The following is a 23,578-nucleotide window of genomic DNA, read 5'->3' on the forward strand; positions in this document are numbered from 1 at the left end:
GGAGACAGGGTCCTACAAGAGAGACGGGTCCTACAACAGAGACAGGGTCCTACAACAGAGACAGGGTCCTACAACAGAGACAGGGTCCTACAAGAGAGACAGGGTCCTGCAACGGAGACAGGGTCCTACAAGAGAGACAGGGTCCTGCAACAGATACAGGGTCCTACAAGAGAGACAGGGTCCTGCAATGGAGACAGGGTCCTACAACAGAGACAGGGTCCTACAAGAGAGACAGGGTCCTGCAATGGAGACAGGGTCCTACAACAGAGACAGGGTCCTACAGCAGAGGCAGAGTCCTACAAGAGAGGCCCAGAGCCATAAGCAAAAAGATCTTCCTCAAAGTTTTGGTTGGGGAGGGAATAAGTAGATCTTGCTGGGACCATAGTTATTGGAAGATCCCCCAACAGGAGGTGGAGAAGGATCTGGCCCCACCGTGTAGTCTCCATACAGTAATGAGAAGGCTGAGAAGACTGGTACCCAGTGTGGCCAATCAGTGAGTTAGTTCTACATCTCAATGGGGGGAATTCACAACAATGTTAGTAAAGGAAAATGTTGTAGAAATGTTGTATTTATAGCGACTCATTCACAGACCAATTTCCCATCATTTTCGTGCCTTGACCAACAATTTTCCAAAAACTTTAAAAAGTTTTGAGAATCAGTTATAGCCACAAACTTTTTATGCCAAAATGTCTCCCCCATAATATAAATGTCAGGGTCGTATGCTCATATCTTACTCATTATTACTGACAGGTTTATTACAGGCACAGAATCCGGATAAGGGGTCTTTCCTTAATATGGTCCCACTATAACCCCTATAAAACCCAGAAATAAGATTTTGCCTATTGAACGTGGACCATGTGGTGTGGGTGAGCCAGAGCTGGAGTACAACTGCAAGTCTCAGTGCCTACAGAGCGGCAGAGGGTTATGCGCCTGGAACATCTGGATCGTGGCCTTAAATCTCCCCCCCCCCCAAAGGATGTTTCCAATTTGTATGTAGAACGTATTGCACATGTTCTGTACTTTTGTTCTTCCATAGTCTGTGGCCTTTTATCTGTGATTGTGTCTATAAAAACTACAAACTGTCACTTTTACTAAGGATATACCCTTCACGTTCTTGGCTCCGACACTGGCAGTTAGATACCGGCAGTGAGCAACGAAAAAAATATCCCAGAGAAATGGCCCGTGCCAAGTGTCACGGGGGGGTTCCCAAGCATTCCCAGCAGAACATTCGGAAAGGGAATCGTATTCGGCTGAACACACTGATGGTATCACGTGATTAGGAATATAGGGATGAATATGCCAACACCACAATTGGCTACGGGTAACAGGGTCTTTGTGTGAATATCTTGCACCCCCTACAAGATACCAGTTGGGATTATGGGTTTGTTTGGACATCCCAAAGAGTATGGGTGCTTGGCCAGTTAGGGGTTACACAGATATTTAAGAGTTATTATGAAAAGTATGGCCTGACCTCCAAGTTGGGTTCTCAGGTCTATCGAGAGCCAATAGGAATTGCCCTAGTTGTATCCCTACCCCCACTCGAAGCCTCAGCCCCACAGTCTGGGAACCACTGCAGTAACTTCTCCATATAGTGAGTACCCCCAATCCCAAGGGGAGACCCCTAGAAATTAAGGATAGGCCCAAACAAATGCTCATTGGCCAAGTGGGTTGATGTTTAACCCAAAGTCTGTAGTTGAACGCTCGGTAGATAAAAACTTGTAACCAAGGTAAATGATCTCCTTTTATTCCAGAAACCTGGATTCATTATAGAGGTAGGAAAGGATCCCGTGAGCGAAGGGCTGGAATCTGCCGATCTAAAGCCAATACAAAGATGGAGCTTACATTGTGTCCATGAGTTTCTTGATGCTGCTCCGGGAGAGCCCCCTCTGCTCTTTGCTCTTCTTCTCCTCGGCTCTGGCATACATGCTCTCTGGCACCAACGTATGTGCCGGGATCTCTTCCTTCCCCACAATGAACCTACGCAGAGACAGAATAAGGAAAAGGTAAGAAATGGCCTAGGTATGGCATCTGGAAACCCATTATCCAGAAAGATCCAAATTACAGTAAAGCCATCTCCCATAGAGTCCATTTTAGGCAAGTGAAGTCTTCAGTGATGGGCAATCTGCAGCTGTCCAACCCCCTGCCTGTCATCTGCTGTGATTATAGGAGGTTGGTACCATCTAAAGGCCTGTAGGTCACCTAACCCTGTTCTACTTACTTCAGAGCTGAAAAGGCGAATCCTTTTAGTCCATCCCTGCACCTGCAAAACAAACAACTTTGGTTCAGTCCAAATCAGAAAAAACATATAAATAAAGGATAATGTACCCCCTACTGTAAATGATAAGGATATTATAAGTCACTGAGGGGTTCTGTGCCCATATAAAGGCACAAGGCTGCAGGCTGAGTTATACAGGGAACTCTGAGTATCACTCATGTATTATAAGGGATAATGTACCCCCTACTGTAAATGATAAGGATATTAGCAGTCACTGAGGGGTTCTGTGCCCATATAAAGGCACAAGGCTGCAGGCTGAGTTATACAGGGAACTCTGAGTATCACTCATGTATTATAAGGGATACTGTACCCCCTACTGTAAATGATAAGGATATTAGCAGTCACTGAGGGGTTCTGTGCCCATATAAAGGCACAAGGCTGCAGGCTGAGTTATACAGGGAACTCTGAGTATCACTCATGTATTATAAGGGATAATGTACCCCCTACTGTAAATGATAAGGATATTAGCAGTCACTGAGGGGTTCTGTGCCCATATAAAGGCACAAGGCTGCAGGCTGAGTTATACAGGGAACTCTGAGTATCACTCATGTATTATAAGGGATAATGTACCCCCTACTGTAAATGATAAGGATATTAGCAGTCACTGAGGGGTTCTGTGCCCATATAAAGGCACAAGGCTTGAGTATCACTCATGTATTATAAAGGATAATGTATGTATTAAGCCATATTTATAATGGTATGGATATATAGTATGCACATATTAGAAATACACTCTTTTGTTCTTGGTCCAATAATCTTCAAATAAAAAAATTAATAAATAAGAACTACATGAGAAAAGAAAAAATAAGAACTATAACGACACATATGAATGGCTGTTGCAATAATGTATATCACCAGCAGAGGTCCCCCTTTCCCCACAGTAAGAGAAGCTTTGCTCAGTATCAGTGATACCCTGAGAGCTGCACACAGTCACTGAGGGGGAATTGGGGGAATAAGGAGAGCGCTCATTCTATCCTTCCCGCCAGCGGGGGCTCACTCGGCTCTTGCTCACAGTCCCACAGTGCTCAGATTTCTGACGTGCCCACAAGTGCAATAAACACAATTTTTTCACTATTTTCACAATCTCTGGTTTCCAAAAAACAACCCAAAAGCAAGGGTAGGCGGCTTCCACCCCCGACTGCATACAGTATGGCCAAAGCTCCCTCAGTAAAGCTCATTATTAGTTCCTAGGGAAGCCCAGGAGATGAGGGAGTGCTGCACCTTCAGGTTAACTCTTATTATGTAATAGAATGTTCAGTTCTTCTTCATTTTTCAATTGTCTTTTGTTTTTATTCCTTTATTATTAGCTTTTGAATTATTTGCCTTCACCCCATACATCATTGCAGCTACGCCAGGCTACCATTTTATTCTTATTCTTACTGTTTATTACTTATCTTTGGATTTAGGCCCTCTGCTATTCATATTCTTGTCTCTTATTCAAGCCGCTTCCTGGTTGCTAGGTTAAATTCAACCCTAGCAACCAGATAGCTCCTGAAATTCCAATCTGGAAAGCTACCAAATAGCAGTAACTCCCCCTTTGTTCCTACACAAGAGCTAACCTACCACTAGCAAGTCCTTATTTATAGGGTTCCCTTTCCTTGTCTCCCACTGAGGTCCTCTTTTACCCCAGGGCTTTCTCTTCACTCTCTTCTGCCCCAAGCTCCACCTACCCTCTACCAAAAGGAATCCAATAGAATTTACAGCAGTGTTTTAGCTCCAACGAGGCTGCGTTTCTGTTTATTTCATACTCCTCCTATGTGGATCAAGTTAAATAAATCTGTTCATGTTTGAGTTAAAGAACCACTAGTGCCCTTATTGTGTTTCACTGAGAGTTATAGTTGCACAACACCCTGACCTCCACCATATTCCAGGAACATTTGGTGTAAAGTGATTGGTTTCAGGGTAAATGGGGTGGCCCCAGCTTACATTTGCTTATTGTGTACTTTTGATTTGCCCCGGTAATGCGCCCCTCCCTCCTGAATAGGGGCAATGTTATTGGCCGCCTGGTTGGTGATGGAACTTCTAGGTGACTTCTTCTACCAAACTGGGAACCTGGGCAGGCACACAAACGGGAGTCACTCCAGATCAGGCTTAGTCTGTATTCTGAGGCCTTGTGTGTTTGGTGCTCTGATTACTACTTACTCCTAAGTGCAAGTAACACGGCCAATAGTAAAATTGCGACCAATCACTAGTGACAGCGCATTATCCAATCACAAGTGGAAACCAGAACACACGGTTGGCCAATATTCTCAAACCTGTCTGATCCCCAGACTGACTGATAAGCAGGGTACGTGGATTCAGACTAATGTACAGTCTCATCTGCACTATAGATTGATGTACAGACTAATATTAATGCACTGTTCTTGCAGATTGTTCGGTTTACTAGAGCTTTTGAACCAAAGCGTACGGCCATCTTTCCCACTACAACATACATACATACATACAGTACATACATGCATAAGCTCTTTTGGGCAGGGCTCCCTTCCCCTCCTGTATCGGTTACTGATTGCTTTATATGTTACTCTGTATGCCCAATGTATGAAATGCAGTAATTCCTTGTAGAGTGTAAGCTCTTTTGGGCAGGGCTCCCTTCCCCTCCTGTATCGGTTACTGATTGCTTTATATGTTACTCTGTATGTCCAATGTATGAAATGCAGTAATTCCTTGTAGAGTGTAAGCTCTTTTGGGCAGGGCTCCCTTCCCCTCCTGTATCGGTTACTGATTGCTTTATATGTTACTCTGTATGTCCAATGTATGAAATGCAGTAATTCCTTGTAGAGTGTAAGCTCTTTTGGGCAGGGCTCCCTTCCCCTCCTGTATCGGTTACTGATTGCTTTATATGTTACTCTGTATGTCCAATGTATGAAATGCAGTAATTCCTTGTAGAGTGTAAGCTCTTTTGGGCAGGGTTCCCTTCCCCTCCTGTATCGGTTACTGATTGCTTTATATGTTACTCTGTATGCCCAATGTATGAAATGCAGTAATTCCTTGTAGAGTGTAAGCTCTTTTGGGCAGGGCTCCCTTCCCCTCCTGTATCGGTTACTGGTTGCTTTATATGTTACTCTGTATGCCCAATCTATGTAACCCACATATTGTACAGCGCTGCGGAATATGTTGGCGCTTTATAAATAAATGTTAATAATAATAAATACATACAAACATACAGTACATACATACATACATAAATACAGTGGCTTGCAAAAGTATTCGGCCCCCTTGAACTTTTCCACATTTTGTCACATTACAGCCACAAACATGAATCAATTTTATTGGAATTCCACGTGAAAGACCAATACAAAGTGGGGTACACGTGAGAAGTGGAAGGAAAATCATACATGATTCCAAACATTTTTTACAAATAAATAAGTGCAAAGTGGGGTGTGCGTAATTATTCAGCCCCCTGAGTCAATACTTTGTAGAACCCCCTTTTGCTGCAATTACAGCTGCCAGGCTTTTAGGGTATGTCTCTACCAGCTTTGCCCATCTACAGACTGAAATCCTTGCCCATTCTTCTTTGCAAAACAGCTCCAGCTCAGTCAGATTAGATGGACAGCGTTTGGGAACAGCAGTTTTCAGATCTTGCCACAGATTCTCCATTGGATTTAGATCTGGACTGTGACTGGGCCATTCTAACACATGGATATGTTTTGGTTTAAACCATTCCATTGTTGCCCTGGCTTTATGTTTAGGGTCGTTGTCCTGCTGGAAGGTGAACCTCCGCCCCAGTCTCAAGTCTTTTGCAGACTCCAAGAGGTTTTCTTCCAAGATTGCCCTGTATTTGGCTCCATCCATCTTCCCATCAACTCTGACCAGCTTCCCTGTCCCTGCTGAAGAGAAGCCCCCCCAGAGCATGATGCTGCCACCACCATATGTGACAGTGGGGATGGTGGGTTCAGAGTGATGTGCAGTGTTAGTTTTCCGCCACACATAGCGTTTTGCATTTTGGCCAAAAAGTTCTATTTTGGTCTCATCTGACCAGAGCACCTTCTTCCACATGTTTGCTGTGTCCCCCACATGGCTTGTGGCAAAATGCAAACGGGACTTCTTATGGTTTTCTGTTAACAATGGCTTTCTTCTTGCCACTCTCCCATAAAGGCCAACTTTGTGCAGTGCACGACTAATAGTTGTCGGACAGATTCCCCCACCTGAGCTGTAGATCTCTGCAGCTCCCCCAGAGTCACCATGGGCCTCTTGGCTGCATTTCTGATCAGCGCTCTCCTTGTTCGGCCTGTGAGTTTAGGGGGACGGCCTTGTCTTGGTAGGTTTACAGTTGTGCCATACTCCTTCCATTTCTGAATGATCGGTGGAACAGGGCTCCGTGGGATGTTCAAGGCTTTGGAAATCTTTTTGTAGCCTAAGCCTGCTTTAAATTTCTCAATAACTTTATCCCTGACCTGTCTGGTGTGTTCTTTGGACTTCATGGTGTTGTTGCTCCCAATATTCTCTTAGACAACCTCTGAGGCCGTCACAGAGCAGCTGTATTTGTACTGACATTAGATTACACACAGGGGCACTCTATTTAGTCATTAGCACTCATCAGGCAATGTCTATGGGCAACTGACTGCACTCAGACCAAAGGGGGCTGAATAATTACGCACACCCCACTTTGCAGTTATTTATTTGTAAAAAATGTTTGGAATCATGTATGATTTTCCTTCCACTTCTCATGTGTACACCACTTTGTATTGGTCTTTCACGTGGAATTCCAATAAAATTGATTCATGTTTGTGGCTGTAATGTGACAAAATGTGGAAAAGTTCAAGGGGGCCGAATACTTTTGCAAACCACTGTACATACATGAAATACTCCGCTGGGTGCAGACGAGGCGCTTTCTAAGCAGCTGTATATGAGACGGGTGGAAACATACGGATTTCATTAAAGTGATTATGACACCTGTATGTATGATAAAAAATGACCCCTCTGTCAATTAGCCTCGGAGATTATGTGGAACATGACAAACTGTACATTGCGGCACATTCGTTATTGTTGCATGTTAATTAAACGTACCAGCAAGTCAGGCAGAAATGTAAACAATTTAACACACATGGAGCATTGGGTTTCAGGGCCCAACACTGAGGATGAATATGTAGAGGTGCGTGAGTGAGTATGGCTGCGGGTCTCACTCATTGTTGGCCATTAATCCTGCCCATGAACAGCGGGATCTTGGCACCGGGCTCGGAGTTTGCAGGAATGAGCCCTACAGACTGGGAGTCGGCACGTCGGTCTCTCTGGGTCCTGCAACATCTCAGCACAATGTGAGAACTGGCAATATTAGTGTTAGAGCAGATCTACTGCATGGTACAGCCCTCCCTATTGGCTGCAATAATGCTCATTAGCTGAACAGGAGAGACTCCCATTTGATTGGACACAGAGATCGGTTGATGGAGTGGGGAAAAAGTAGAGAGGGCATAGAGGTTGGGGATGGAATGGAGAGTAGGTATTATTATTATTATTTATTTATAAAGCGCCAACATAATAGATGAAAAAGGGCAGGAGGTAGAGTAGGTACAGAGACTGGGAAAGTAGAGCAAAGAGATTGGGGAAGGAGTGGGGTGGAGATTGAGTGGATACAGAGAGCGGATGAAGGAGTGGGTAATTTGGGGCAGGAGGTAGAGTCTGGGAAAGTAGAGCAGAGATCATTGGCAAAGAGATTGGAGGAGTGGGGTGAAGGGTGGATATGAAGAGTGGGTGAAGGAGAGGGGTGGAGATTGAGTGGATACAGAGACTGGATGAAGGAGAGGGGTGGAGGTTGAGTGGATACAGAGACTGGATGAAGGAGAGGGGTGGAGGTTGAGTGGATACAGAGAGTGGATGAAGGAGTAGGGTGGAGGTTGAGTGGATACAGAGAGTGGATGAAGGAGAGGGGTGAAGGTTGAGTGGATACAGAGAGCGGATGAAGGAGAGGGGTGGAGGTTGAGTGGATACAGAGAGCGGATGAAGGAGTGGGGTAGAGGTTGAGTGGATACAGAGACTGGATGAAGGAGTGGGGTGGAGGTTGAGTGGATACAGAGACTGGATGAAGGAGAGGGGTGGAGGCTGAGTGGATACATAGAGTGGATGAAGGAGAGGGGTGGAGGTTGAGTGGATACAGAGAGCGGATGAAGGAGAGGGGTGAAGGTTGAGTGGATACAGAGAGCGGATGAAGGAGTGGGGTGGAGGTTGAGTGGATACAGAGAGTGGATGAAGGAGAGGGGTGGAGGTTGAGTGGATACAGCAAGTGGATGAAGGAGTGGGGTGGAGGTTGAGTGGATACAGAGAGTGGATGAAGGAGTGGGGTGGAGGTTGAGTGGATACAGAGAGTGGATGAAGGAGAGGGGTGGAGGTTGAGTGGATACAGAGAGTGCATGAAGGAGTGGGGTGGAGGTTGTGTGGATACAGAGATTGGATGAAGGAGAGGGGTGGAGGTTGAGTGGATACAGAGATTGGATGAAGGAGTGGGGTGGAGGTTGAGTGGATACAGAGAGTGCATGAAGGAGTGGGGTGGAGGTTGTGTGGATACAGAGATTGGATGAAGGAGAGGGGTGGAGGTTGAGTGGATACAGAGAGTGGATGAAGGAGAGGGGTGGAGGTTGAGTGGATACAGAGAGCGGATGAAGGGGAGGGGTGGAGGTTGAGTGGATACAGAGATTGGATGAAGGAGTGGGGTGGAGGTTGAGTGGATACAGAGAGCGGATGAAGGAGTGGAGTGAAGGTTGAGTGGATACAGAGAGTGGATGAAGGAGTGGAGTGAAGGTTGAGTGGATACAGAGAGTGGATGAAGGAGTGGAGTGAAGGTTGAGTGGATACAGAGAGCGGATGAAGGAGTGGAGTGAAGGTTGAGTGGATACAGAGAGTGGATGAAGGAGTGGAGTGAAGGTTGAGTGGATACAGAGAGCGGATGAAGGAGTGGAGTGAAGGTTGAGTGGATACAGAGAGTGGATGAAGGAGTGGAGTGAAGGTTGAGTGGATACTTGGGACTAGGGGAGTAGAGGGGATAAGGTGACATGGGCAGAGGAAGGAGCAGGCACAGAGATTGGGGGAATAGAGGGAAAGAGAGAGATCAGGCAATATATATATACAATTAACACATGGGCTGTAGGACACACTGATATATTGGCTTCAGGTATATTCTTAACATTACTTCCCCCCAACACTGATACTACGTCTCCATCCGGCCCGACCAGCGGCCGATACATTATACACTGTATTCATTATATCCAATCATATAATCAGTAACTTCTTTTCTTATTTATACATTATATGAATTAGGGATAGTTCACCTCAATATTAACTTGTAGCGTGATGTCTACAGTAATATTCATGGACTATTTGCAGTTGGTCTTTTTTTTTTGTGGTTCTGGTTGCTAGGGCTTAAAGGCAAACTATACCCCCAGAATGAATACTTAACCAACAGACAGTTTATATCATATTAAGTGGCCTATTAAAGAATCTCCCCAAACTGGAATATATATATCAGTAAATATTGCCCTTTTATATCCTTTCCCTTGAGCCGCCATTTAGTGATGGGCTGTGTGCTCCCTCAGAGATCAGCTGACAGGAAGTGATGCAGCTCTAACTGTAATAGGAAGTAGTGTGGGAGCAAAAGGCAGAACTCTGCCCATTCATTGGCTGATGGGGCCTAGCATGTATGTGTGCCTTGGCTTGTTTGTGTGCACTGTGACTCCTATGATCCCATTTGATTTGTTACAGGGCCATATTTGATATCACGGTGCCCTGTAAAGTAGTCCCGTCATGTGTCCCTGCACTTGGTCATTTCCCAAACCATTTGAACCGCTTTGGGTCTGTGTATTTTTTCAAGACATTAACCAATTCCATAAGCTCAATAAATGCCTTGGCCCCGGCCGTGTGTTTACCATGTAATGACTTCAAGCTGCTGATGTATATATCCATATCCCTATTATACAATCGGCCGTTGTGTTTTATTGCTGGAACTTAACTAATCTGGAACTTATGAGGGGCCTATTTATCAGGTGCTGCCGGATTCCGTGCTTTCCCGCAAATGTATCTTTCATAATGATTTAATGCCGCGAACGTGCGGCCCAGGGACTTAATTAAACGAGTTTGTCGACGGGATTTATGGGAATACGTTTATTTCTATGCTCTGCGCTGGAATTCAAAATATACAGACTAGTCATGAAAAATATAAATATATATATATATATGAAATGTAAGAAGCCATGTTGTGCAGGAATGCATTGAGAAGGGGTGGGTACCCTACAGGGACACCCCCCAGGACCCAAGTCTGACACTGGCAGGAACCAAAAAGGGGCCTCGGCTTACTGGAAAACTGATACAGTCATAGGCAGCAAAATATATTGTAGATATTATAATCCCAATATTGTAATCCCAGCACATTATACAGTGAGAGAAGTGGGTATATATCACAGTAGCGAGTACCAGCACCCAAAGCATAATATACAGTAAGAGACTGTCAGTACTTATACCCCCCCATATCATCATACACTGAGCGAGGCAGTTGGTACTGGCACCCTAAGAACATTTTACTGCAAAAGCAGTGGGTACTGGCACCCAAAGTATAATATACAATAAGAGACAGTCAGTACTGACTTAGGCACATTATATATTGGGAGAGGGAGTGGGTACAGGTATCGGACCCCTTATCCGGAAACCCATTATCCAGAAAGTTCCTATTGGGTTTATTTCATGGTTAAATGATTCCCTTTTCTCTATAATAATAAAACAGTACCTGTACTTGATCCCAACTAAGATATAATTACCCCTTATTGGGGGCAGAACAGCCCTATTGGGTTTATTTAATGGTTAAATGACCCCCTTTTCTCTGTAATAATAAAACAGTACCTGTACTTGATCCCAACTAAGATATAATTACCCCTTATTGGGGGCAGAACAGCCCTGTTGGGTTTAATTACTGTTTAATGTTTTTAGCAGACTTAAGGAAGGAGATCCAAATTACAGAAAGACACCTTATTCGGAAAACCCCAGGTCCCAAGCATTCTGGATAACGGGTCCCATACCTGTACTGGCATACCTGTGCATAATATACACTAAGAGACAGTCAGTGCTGACTTAGGCACATTATATACTGTGAGAGGGAAAACAGAGGTTTAAATAAAACCAAACCAGCCCGGAGCGCCTTTATATTCCCTATTTCTGTATCTATGGAGCTTGTTTATAAGCAACAGGAGTGAAACACTGGTGCCCTTTGAGCGGAATGAGTGCCGCCCAGGCGGCAGTTAATGAATGTGCCAGTGGGTATCTGCTCACATAAAACCCCTCAGACGAGGTGACACAACCCTCTCAACCTTTAAGAAAGGAATAAAATAGTCTGGGAGTCTCGCAGACTGGAGGCTCCTGATTTCTGACACTTTTCTGGACAGCGTCCCGTCCCGGCAGTAAAGTCTAAATATAAACCCCCGTTATCCCCCCCCCCCTCCGTTTATCATTAATACAGGAACGTTAGTGGTGGTGTGGCAATTGTCAGAATGGAAGTGTCTGGACACAAGTGATAGTGCGCTGCTAATGGCTTATGTCTCTCACGAGCTCTATAAATCAACCCCCTCCCCGCTTGCTGGAATATGTCTGACTCAAGTCCTTGTCTGCAGATTGGCACTGCTGGTTGTGGCTGATGAATCACTTGATCCCACCAATCAGCACAAGCAGTTTTAGTGCACAAGGTCAGACTTGACCCTAGAAGGTGTTGGAGCATTTGGAAGTGTTACAGGTTGCCCATAATGCACTCAGTGCCGGCCCAACGTGAACACATGCCTCTTGACTCTGATAACTCCTAAAATGCCATGAAGTGGCATAACTGCCGCCCCTCCAACTACTGAACTGTTTATACTCACTTGTATTTAAAGGGGAACTCCACCTAAACACAACTTAACCTTTTTGAAGAGTAAACATGATTTCAAGCAACTTATATGCTTATATGATATTTAATATAATAATATGGTTTGGAACAGTTCCCTAAGCCCCGCCCCCTGTTCCCCTGCTGATTGGCTGACTACTTTGTGACTCAAATAAAATGTAACAGTAGTCGCCTGCCCTCAGCCTGCCTTCAGCCTGCCTCCTCCCAATCCCACAATTCCCTGCACACATGATGTCAATAAGGAAAGGAACATCCCAGTGCAATGCATTGTGGGTTATGTAGTTCCTGCATGCTGTCTGTAAGCTGTGGAGAAGTTGTTACAATCTGTAACATCAGTGTTTTAGTCCCTCCTCCCCTGCCAGGATTTCAAATGATGCAGAAAGAGAAGAACAGTTTTGCAGCTGGATTTCAGCATATAAAAATGGTATTTATTCCTACTTTTTGAAGGAACAGATTACAGTGATAGGGATATTAGGGGTTTATGTGTTGTGTGGGGCTCTTGGTTCAGAAGCCGGAGTTCCAGGGTCCAACATGGCGACACAACATTGCCCAACCAAATGCGCCAGCCCAAGGTGGAAGGCTGTTTTGGATCGGTGGGGGTGCCCAACAAATTACCACTTTACTCAGTGTTCCTCCATCATATACACAACCAATCAAAATGCTTGCTTCCCAGGAGTTGCAAGCCAACCAGAATTCTCTATCTATGAAAGCCCCCCCAGTACCAGATATGCAACTGGTTAGTTATTTCCCTGAAGGTGGCATTTACTGGGAACAAATATGGAAGAGAAAAGAGACAATAATAATAATATAAGGCAATACTCTTGTTATATAAGGACCCAAAGCGGATCTGCAGTGTCACTGAGGGACACGACTGGAACTGGGGCCAGAACATCTGTCAGGTGGCCCAGATGACACAAGAACAAGGCAATGATTCATAAGCGGCGGCCTAAATGCAATAAATCACATGGGGAGGGATGAATGGGGGTCTTTTTGCAAGTTGCCACACTCGGGGGCTTAATGTTAGACCCCGGCAACAAATGGCATCCAGTAAATGGACATTCCTGGCATGGCAGATGTCATAGTGACAGGGAGGGACAATGGGCCGGAGTGCGCCGGCTGAGTGCGCCAGTCTGTTAGTAACACCATATAAGCTGGGGGTATAATGCTCCTTTGTGTGCGCCCCGTGGGGTTTATGGTCTGGATTAATATATTAGGGACACAGTGCAGATACCATTGCTATAGAGTTCATCTTACACAGAATATACAGTCTCCCCACAGTAGGATATGGGCATTCCCTTTCCTACACTACATTGTTCTGGTAGATATAAATATTGCCACCAGTGGTGACGGTAAAACAGACTTTGTAGGGTCCCATCATTAAGCCCTAGGTCTGACCTAGCCCCTGCTGCTGAACTACAACTCCCAGCACCCCTGATGGGTATTCTGAATTGTGCTTGTACAGGTATGGGATCCGTTATCCAGAAACCCATTATCCAGAAAGTTCCAAATTACGGAAAGGCCGTATACCATAGACTCCATTATCAGCAAATAATTCTAATTTTTGAAAATGATTCCCTTTTCTCTGTAATAATAAAACAGTACCTGTACTTGATCCCAACTAAGATATAATTACCCCTTATTGGGGGCAGAACAGCCCTATTGGGTTTATTTCATGGTTAAATTATTCCCTTTTCTCTGTAATAATAAAACAGTACCTGTACTTGATCCCAACTAAGATATAATTACCCCTTATTGGGGCAGAACAGCCCTATTGGGTTTATTTCATGGTTAAATGATTCCCTTTTCTCTGTAATAATAAAACAGTACCTGTACTTGATCCCAACTAAGATATAATTACCCCTTATTGGGGGCAGAACAGCCCTATTGGGTTTAATTCATGGTTAAATTATTCCCTTTTCTCTGTAATAATAAAACAGTACCTGTACTTGATCCCAACTAAGATATAATTGCCCCTTATTGGGGGCAGAACAGTCCTATTGGGTTTATTTCATGGTTAAATGATTCCCTTTTCTCTGTAATAATAAAACAGTACCTGTACTTGATCCCAACTAAGATATAATTGCCCCTTATTGGGGGCAGAACAGTCCTATTGGGTTTATTTCATGGTTAAATGATTCCCTTTTCTCTGTAATAATAAAACAGTACCTGTACTTGATCCCAACTAAGATATAATTACCCCTTATTGGGGGCAGAACAGCCCTATTGGGTTTATTTCATGGTTAAATGATTCCCTTTTCTCTGTAATAATAAAACAGTACCTGTACTTGATCCCAACTAAGATATAATTACCCCTTATTGGGGCAGAACAGCCCTATTGGGTTTATTTCATGGTTAAATGATTCCCTTTTCTCTGTAATAATAAAACAGTACCTGTACTTGATCCCAACTAAGATATAATTGCCCCTTATTGGGGGCAGAACAGTCCTATTGGGTTTATTTAATGGTTAAATGATTCCCTTTTCTCTGTAATAATAAAACAGTACCTGTACTTGATCCCAACTAAGATATAATTACCCCTTATTGGGGGCAGAACAGTCCTATTGGGTTTATTTCATGGTTAAATGATTCCCTTTTCTCTGTAATAATAAAACAGTACCTGTACTTGATCCCAACTAAGATATAATTACCCCTTATTGGGGGCAGAACAGCCCTATTGGGTTTATTTAATGGTTAAATGATTCCCTTTTCTCTGTAATAATAAAACAGTACCTGTACTTGATCCCAACTAAGATATAATTACCCCTTATTGGGGCAGAACAGCCCTATTGGGTTTAATTACTGTTTAAATAATCTTTTTAGTAGGCTTAAGGTAGGAGATCCAAATTACGGAAAGACCCCTTATCCGGAAAACCCTTGGTCCCGAGCATTCTGGATAACAGGTCCTATACCTGTACAAGCATAAGGGGTAATTTAGCACAATCATTTCCAGTAGTTGCTGCTGGGTGGGGGAGATAAAGGGGCTATCCCAGAGGTGCCAGAAAGCTCAGTGCACCCTGTCAGTGCTGGAGGAGATTCCGCTTGTCAGGGGGGATATGGGAATAATGGAAATGGGCCCTGACAGGCCGAAACAAAGGGAGCGGCTCATTAGCGATCATTTGTGACACTTAGATGTTTTCAGTCAAGTGCACTTAGGCCTATATTTACTAAGCATGCTAAAGTGCATTCCTGCTTGCCCTAATACTGTTTAAAGGGAAACTATACCCCCAGAATGAATACGTAACCAACAGACAGTTTATATCATATTAAGTGGCCTATTAATTAATCTCCCCAAACTGGAATATATATATCAGTAAATATTGCCCTTTTACATCCTTTCCCTTGAGCCGCCATTTAGTGATGGGCTGTGTGCTCCCTCAGAGATCAGCTGACAGGAAGTGATGCACCTCTAACTGTAACAGGAAGTAGTGTGGGAGTAAAAGGCAGAACTCTGCCCATTCATTGGCTGATGGGGCCTAGCATGTATGTGTGCCTTGGCTTGTTTGTGTGCACTGTGAATCCTATGATCCCAGGGGGCGGGGCTTAGTACTTAAAATGGCAGTTTCCTATTTAGGATTACCCAATGGCACATACTGCTAAAAAAGTATATTTATATGAAAATGGTTTATTTAGATGAAGCAGGGTTTTACATATGAGCTGTTTGTGCAATATATTTTTCTTATACTTCCCCTTTAAACACGCTACTCCACCGTATAGACTAGTTTAGCCAATACTCGGCTAAACTAATACTAAATACTTTAAATGGGAGTTTTCACCTTACAATTTACTTTTAGTAAGATGTAAAGAGTGATATTCAGAGACAAGTTGCAGTTGGTCTTCATTTTTTTATTATTTGTGTTTTTTTTATTATATAGCTTTTTGTCCAGCAAAAGTGCCTGTTTGGCATTTCAGCAGTTAACTGGTTGCTAGTGTTCAAAGTACCTTAGCAACCAGGCAGTGGTTTGATTAAGAGACTGATATATTTATAGCAGAGGGTCTGAATAGAAACATCAGTACTAGAAAGTAACAATAACAATAAAACTGGAGCCTCACAGAGAAATAGTTGTTTGGCTGCCGGGGTCAGTGACCCCTCATGTGAAAGTGGGAAAGCAGCAGAAGGAGAAAAAGACACATAATTCAAAAAGTATAAATAATAAAGACCAATTGAAAGGTTTGCTTACAATCTGTCATTCTATAACATACTAAAAGTTAACATAAAAGGTGGACTGGCCCTTTAATACATTCCAGTTGTGCAGGGGAGGGCTGATTTACTGCACATTATCCCGCTGTCTACACATCCCCCCCCCCCCCCCCCAGTCAGCACATAAGAGAAATACTTGTATAATATTTTTAATGCGGATTTTGCAGACAGTGGTGCCGGTGCGAGAGAGGCTCGGCCCGACGCTCATTTGTTTGGGCGAGTCTGTACCGTCGTTAGCGATAAGCTTCACGGCAACCCATAAACCTGCCCCATTCTCAATTCAATTATACACGGATAAAAACGTCTTCTTTCATTGAAAATATGCGGGGAAGCGGAGTTTATGGGAAATACTAGTTTATAGTTGACACTGTCATAAAAGCCTGAAAGCGCCAAGAATGTGGTGCGAATGGCTGACAGGTGAGATACGTGGCTGTAGCATTGGCTGTAGGCAGTCACCTGACCTAAGGCTGATGGCACAGACTTCCTTGCTCGACATAAATCCGATGGGACGGGCATATAAATATTACAACAAGTAGAAGCAATCAAGGAGGCAAAACTAGAAACTGAGGAGCTGATTGCTTCACGTGCAAAGACTAATTTCCGAACAGCAGTGAAAAGATGGCAGTCAGAGTTGGATCCAAGAGAACTTTGGAATAACAAATGTGTTTAAATGTGTTTTTATCCTTAGAGTATACAGTCCTACAGGGTGACAGGACCCTACGGGGTGACAGGACCCTACGGGGTGACAGGACCCACTCTGTAGTTGTACTGATTGCTCAGCGCAAACAAACTGTTAGTGACTAAAGATGGCCATACACAGGCCGATTGTAGCTGCCCATATGGGTCCAATTCGGCAGCTTATCGGCCTTGTAGGGGAAAGAACGAGGGGCATGCCCGAAATTGGCCAGATATCAATCGAGCAGGTTAAAAGATTTAGTTGTATCAGGGACCACAGTGGCTTGTTGATGCGGTCCCCGAACCGTCTGCCCCATTGCCGCCAATATAATTCGATATTATATAATCGAATTAGCCTACATTTTCCCCGATATCGCCCACCCGTAAGTGGGGATATCGGGAGAAGATCTGCTCGCTTGGCAACCTCACCAAGCGAGTGGATCTTCACCTGTATGGCCACCTTTAATCCTTCTTTCTAGGCAACTGCTAGACCTAAAATGGAGGCTGCATACCTGCAACGATGTTTGGAGCTGTAGTTCTGCCACAGCTGATGGCTACCGGGCCTTATGTAGGAGCCTCTCCAAGCATTTGCCTAAACAGGTATGGGACCTTTTATCTGGAATGCTTGGGAGCTTGGGGGTCAGCTCAATTACCATCAAGTACAAGGTACTGTTTATCCAATGCCATGCTATTTTGCACGCCTTTATAAATACAGCCCTTTCCTACGGATTTTCCCATGGAATCATTTTCTATCAGGAGCCGCTGGGCAGAACAGTGTGAACCCGCTTGGCTCCCCTGGGCGCTCGGATAATGCCACTAGAACAGATAAAAGTGAATTAAGTCGGTTGGCAGGCACCACCGCAGATTTAAGTGGTGTGAAAGAAAAGCAAAATATTAGATGTCACCTGTCCAAACACGGATCCATTTAGTAGCCTTACAACAAAAAAGAAGCAGTTTTCAATTTCAGCCTTTTTCCCAAACGTCGAGGTTGTGTTTTTGGAAGCAAACTGAAAGCTGCAGGAAGCACAGACTATGTTGTCACTTATCTCCCATTGTGTTTGGATCAATAGGAGAAATCAAATCTGCCAGGCTAGATTGCTTTCCCAGCGTCCAACCTGTAACATCAGCCTTGTTCTGTCAGGGCTCGGGCTGGGGAGTGTAATACGGAGCATTGTTTCTGATCCGGCAACTATAGAAGGCTTTCCAGGACAGCTGGGAGATACAGCCCCGTAATGCTACAAGCACCTTATTCTCCGCAGCCTGAGAACCAGAAGCCGGGCTCCTATCCTTTCTTTTCCTCCCCTTGCCCAGGATGACAGATGCACGATAAACAATCACGTCACATCAATGGCTCGGCCCGGACAAAAGGAGCTTCGGGATTGACAGGAGGAAACAACAAGAAGGGAGGAGGGTCCAGATCTTTTTTTTTTTTCCCTCCTCTAGGGAAGGTTTGGATAGAGGCACCTGAAACTTTAGATTTTAAAAGCATCTCCTGTGGCTTTGCCTTGCAGGTACACACCTTCCTGCTCCGCTGGCTCCTACGGCACGTACGCTACCTGAAACCCGAGCTGCCCTGAAAGCAGATAACGGTGGAAAGAATGGAAGCAGCTATCGGATTATTCCCGCCTTCCATGGCTGTAGGCGGTGGGGTTCACAAGGCTTCATACATCACAGAGAGACATGGGAAGGCCAGGGGCAGGGTCATGGGCTGGTTTCACGTGGTTTTGTTGATGACACCTGCACCCAACGCGTTTTACATTCATGTAGAACGGTGCCAGTGGATCTGGGAACCCTGGAATGAATACAATAGAAGAAAAAGTTCCACCAGCACACCCTTACCTCTTAGTACTTGGTGCACGGCCCAGAGAGTCGGCGCTCCCAACAAAGTCCAATAAGAAATTTAGCCGGCACAACAAGTATAGTGCACTATACTTGTTGTGCCGGCTAAATTTCTTATTGAACCCTGGAATGACTGCCAGCTCCAGGGTCCCCCAGCGGGATTCCATAATAGCTTTGCACCAAGTGACCTGCAGGCCAATACCATTTTTGATGCCAAACGTGCCCCAGAAGTGACACAATCCCCACTCTAACATAGTTATCTGCAGAGGGAGCGCGTTTTCTGATGCACAATAGCGATTGCACACTGAATGGCATTTCACATTGACACATCTACCTGGTAAATACGTCTCCTGTACCAAAGGGCCACAACTAGGGGCCCAGTATAGGAGAAGAGAGGAGCTCAAGCCAAACAGTTGTGTGTATTATAAGTTGTAACACAGTGGCAGCTTTAGGGTGAAGACACACTGGGCTACTAGTAGCAGCTACTTGTCATGGCTACTAAACTGAAAATCCCCTGCCATAGACAATACTGAGAATTGCCTCTGCTAAACACACATAGAGACAGTTATCAGTAAATGATCAGCATTGTCTATTTTAGTAGCCACGACAAGTAGCTGCTACTAGTAGCTCTGTGTGTCTTCACCCTTAGGGCCACAAGTTACACAACGTAAATACAGTTATGGGATTCATTATCCAGACACTCAGCATACAGAGTCCAATTCTTCTGTATAATATTTCCTTTTTGACTAAGAATAAAAACAGCACCTAGCCCAGGTACGGGATTCTTTTATCAGGAATCCAATATCCAGAAAGCTCTGAATTACAGGAAGGCCATTTCTCATTTAGTCCATTACAATCCTACTGGGTTTATATCATGTTTACATGATTTCAAATTACAAAAAGACCCCTTATCTGGAAACCCCAGGTCCCAAGCATTCCTGATATTAAACCTTATACATTTGCTATTTTAAACTCACTTTATGCAGAACAGTTGGGGGCTGCATGATGTACATTACCCACACACACTGCACCAGGCCCAGCCTTGCACCGATGGGTCGGCCATTACAGGTAAGTTATAGAGACAAAGGTTATACTGTCCGTCTGTCCGAGAGCGAGCGGCTTAGCACAGTGTAGCACAGAACAGCACCGCGGTATCATTAATGCATCAATCTCTGCCATCTGGAGGGTTGGTATGACCCAGTACATTGCTCTGTAGTAGAAATATTCTGTATTACACTGCGATTCTGGTACCAGCCATGCAAGGGTAACATATTGCTGCCTGGGAGGGGGGGGGGCATTAAGGGGACGCTGTAGAGAAAGGTGCCACAAATGGGCTGTGTAGAAATGGGGACCGATGAACAGGAGAAGTGGATTCCCTCACTGTATATAGGGTAAAGTTGCAGCTACAAAGTGCTTTAATCTGGGCCAGAATTCACCCGTGATATTCACAGACAATTTGCAGTTGGCCTACATGTTTTATGGGTTTTTTTTTTAGTTTTTTTGGATTTCCAGTTTGAAATTTTAGCAGCTTAATGGTTGCTAGGGTCCAAGTTACCCTAGCAACTAGACAGTGGTGTGATTGAGAGACTGGAAGATGAATATGAGAGGGCCTGAATAATCAAAACTGTTAAAACCAGGGCCTGCCAGAGTTTTTTGGCTTCCAGGGTCAGTGACCCCCATTAAATCAAATTACTATAAAAAAAAATAAAAAATATAAACCAACTGAAAAAGTGTTAAACACACGAAAAATCTATATATGTGATAAAAAGAGACTAATTTGTCCCACCCATAGCAACCAAGCAGCAGATAGCATTTACTGGTCACATGATAAAAAATCTAACAACTAATTGGTTGCCATGGGTTGGGTCTAGGGGCGGACCTGGGCACACTTTTATTACATATAGGTTAGTTAACTCAAAGGTAAACTACCCCTTTAGTACCATTGGTTGTACACTGACATGCAACCTTTCTTCGAGGGTTAGTTCACCTTTAAACAAAATTCGGCTTGTTATACACAGACCCATTTTCAGCAATATTTCAATTGGTCTTTATTTTTAGGAATGAGGTGTAATAGAGAGGGATGAAAGCACCGCCGGCCCCTGGGCACGACAGGGTTAAGCACACAGCACCAACTGAATGAGATTATTAGGATGTGCTACATTTTCCTGGAGGGGAAGCAAAATAGAAGTGTCAGGTTAGTGAAAGGCTTTATACTCACTGCAGCCCGTGGGAATTAATCCCCCCTGAATGGCTTCCCAGGGAATTACACCAAGGCTTAAAGTAAGGGCAACCTTTGTCAAGGGGAAAGTATAGAAATTCATTAATTGTTCCCTTCACCTTGGAGCTTGTTATGACTGCCCCCCCCCCCCCCCCCAGCCCAGCATTTGCACCCCCCCGGCATTCTAACCCTGCTCCGCTGCCTCATCAGGATTGGAACCCCCTACAGAGGGGTTTGCTCAGGCACACACAGGGAATTGAGAGTGGGTCCCTGCCCCGGGGAATTGTGGGAGACAATTATGTGAGGGGGGGCCCCACTTGGCTTCGGAATGCAATGAGCCCATTGTTTGAAATTGGATGATAATTAGCAACTTGTGTCTCTTGGAACTGGCTCAGGGCTGTCTGTAGGGGAGCAAATGGGATTGGCCGGGACCCCCACAACAGTAATTCTGTGTAGGAACACTTGGGTGCAGAAGGGCAAGATGGCTGATGATGGTGGCCACATTAGTCTATGGCAGGGGTGGCCAAAACGTCGACCGCAGTCAACCAGTCAATCCCCCGTGGACTTCTGGTGGGCCACGTCTAAGCCTGCAAATGCGAAAGTGCGGCGCTATTATGGGGTATGGGTACGTACGCGGGCGGGGCCAAAGTCGATCGCCGGGCGAAAAGGTCTGGCCACCCCTGGTCTATGGTATCCAAGTGATTGGTTCCCAGACATAATGGTAGAGTCCTGTGCGGACCAATATATAAAACCCAAACCTATCCCTGACCTGCATTTCTACCTGCTTGGACCCACTACCTGACCTGCAAGTGCCTTATCTACACCCCCATCCACGACCAGCTGACCGACATTAAACAGGAAGTTCTATTGCTGCAAACCGGAAGTTACATCATCAGAAGTGGGCTGGGGTACAAAAAAACAATTAAAACTGCAGGACTCCACACTATGGACAGAGAGCACCTTTATACGGTTCTATGAAGCTGCAACCAATGAAAGACTGGGAAGTGAAAAGGACCCGCCCAGGTGGGATTGGCGCCATAAAGCAGTTCTACACAGGAGGCCGTTTGGCCCACCCACTACGAGCCATAGATGCCCACATTTCAGGACGAACATGCAGGTCTCATGGGCTTCGGGCTAGCCCACCCATAACCAGTCCCCGTGTGGTTTAAGATTTGAAATATCCATTTAAAAATAGGCAATGTTCATTTAAAAAACCTGAAAAATTCATTAGAAACCAGCTCAATGGGTTGTCAAGCAAACTGCCATTCTTAATATGGATCCCCTGAGGAAATAGTAAAGAAATACAGCTTTATATGAGCATGGTAGTGACAGTCGGGGGTACATTACCCAGCATGCACTAGGCCTACCCTGTGTGGCTCAGCATAGAGTGGGAATATTTAGCCCTATGACTTACAGAAGATGATGCTGGGACATTGCCCTCGCCGGGTTGGAAGGGGTTAGGGGGTCCCACAGAACCTGTATGATCGATCCATGGCCCAGACCAGGCAGCTGTAGGATTAGCTATTTTAACCGAGGGAAACGCGCAAATACTTCAGCGGCAACGATCTGTAACATTGACCTTGGCTGTCAGGAAGGAACCAGTGTAATTGGAGGCCCCACTGGCAGTGAATGGGGAAATAAATATGGCTCTGAAAGCCGCTGTACCATTTCATGTCAGATACAGTATGTGCAAGGGCTCGAGGGAAAGTCGCTGGAAGCAGTTTTTCAGGAATAATGAGTTTGGGTTGCTGAACGCGTTCCACTAGGGGTGGCAGGGCGAGCTCAACGCAGGGGTACCCAGGGCACAAATAAGCACTCACCCCAAATCCCCCCCTAACTGGCCTTCAGGCTGGGCCCCCTTAGCCCATAACAAGGTTACAGATATATAGAAACATTGGGGTAACAGTCACCCTGCTATAGTTCCAGGGGTACCCAGGGCACAAATAAGCACTCACCCCAAATCCCCCCATAACTGGCCTTCAGGCTGGGCCCCCTTAGCCTATAAGGTTACAGATATATAGAAACATTGGGGTAACAGTCACCCCGCTATAGTTCCAGGGGTACCCAGGGCACAAATAAGCACTCACCCCAAATCCCCCCCTAACTGGCCTTCAGGCTGGGCCCTCTTAGCCCATAACAAGGTTACAGATATATAGAAACATTGGGGTAACAGTCACTCTGCTATAGTTCCAGGGGTACCCAGGGCACAAATAAGCACTCACCCCAAATCCCCCCCTAACTGGCCTTCAGGCTGGGCCCCCTTAGCCCATAACAAGGTTACAGATATATAGAAACATTGGGGTAACAGTCACCCTGCTATAGTTCCAGGGGTACCCAGGGCACAAATAAGCACTCACCCCAAATCCCCCCCTAACTGGCCTTCAGGCTGGGCCCCCTTAGCCCATAACAGGGTTACTGATATATAGAAACATTGGGGTAACAGTCACCCTGCTATAGTTCCAGGGGTACCCAGGGCACAAATAAGCACTCACCCCAAATCCCCCCCTAACTGGCCTTCAGGCT

The 23,578-nt window shown here is 45.0% G+C and overlaps 1 protein-coding gene across 1 annotated transcript in view; it reads right to left on the bottom strand.

Annotated features, from left to right (window-relative positions):
* The window catches only part of tmem135 (transmembrane protein 135), a 219,725-nt gene that overhangs the window by 13,374 nt on the left and 182,773 nt on the right, over positions 1-23,578 (bottom strand). The window contains exons 7-8 of the mRNA XM_002936544.5: positions 2,219-2,260; positions 1,843-1,977 (exon numbers count right to left, since the gene is read on the bottom strand). Coding sequence (XP_002936590.2) covers positions 1,843-1,977; positions 2,219-2,260 — 177 coding nt within the window. The remainder of the gene's footprint in view (positions 1-1,842; positions 1,978-2,218; positions 2,261-23,578) is intronic.

The sequence above is a fragment of the Xenopus tropicalis genome, chromosome 2 (assembly GCF_000004195.4).
Source record: "Xenopus tropicalis strain Nigerian chromosome 2, UCB_Xtro_10.0, whole genome shotgun sequence".
Lineage (NCBI taxonomy): Eukaryota > Metazoa > Chordata > Amphibia > Anura > Pipidae > Xenopus > Xenopus tropicalis.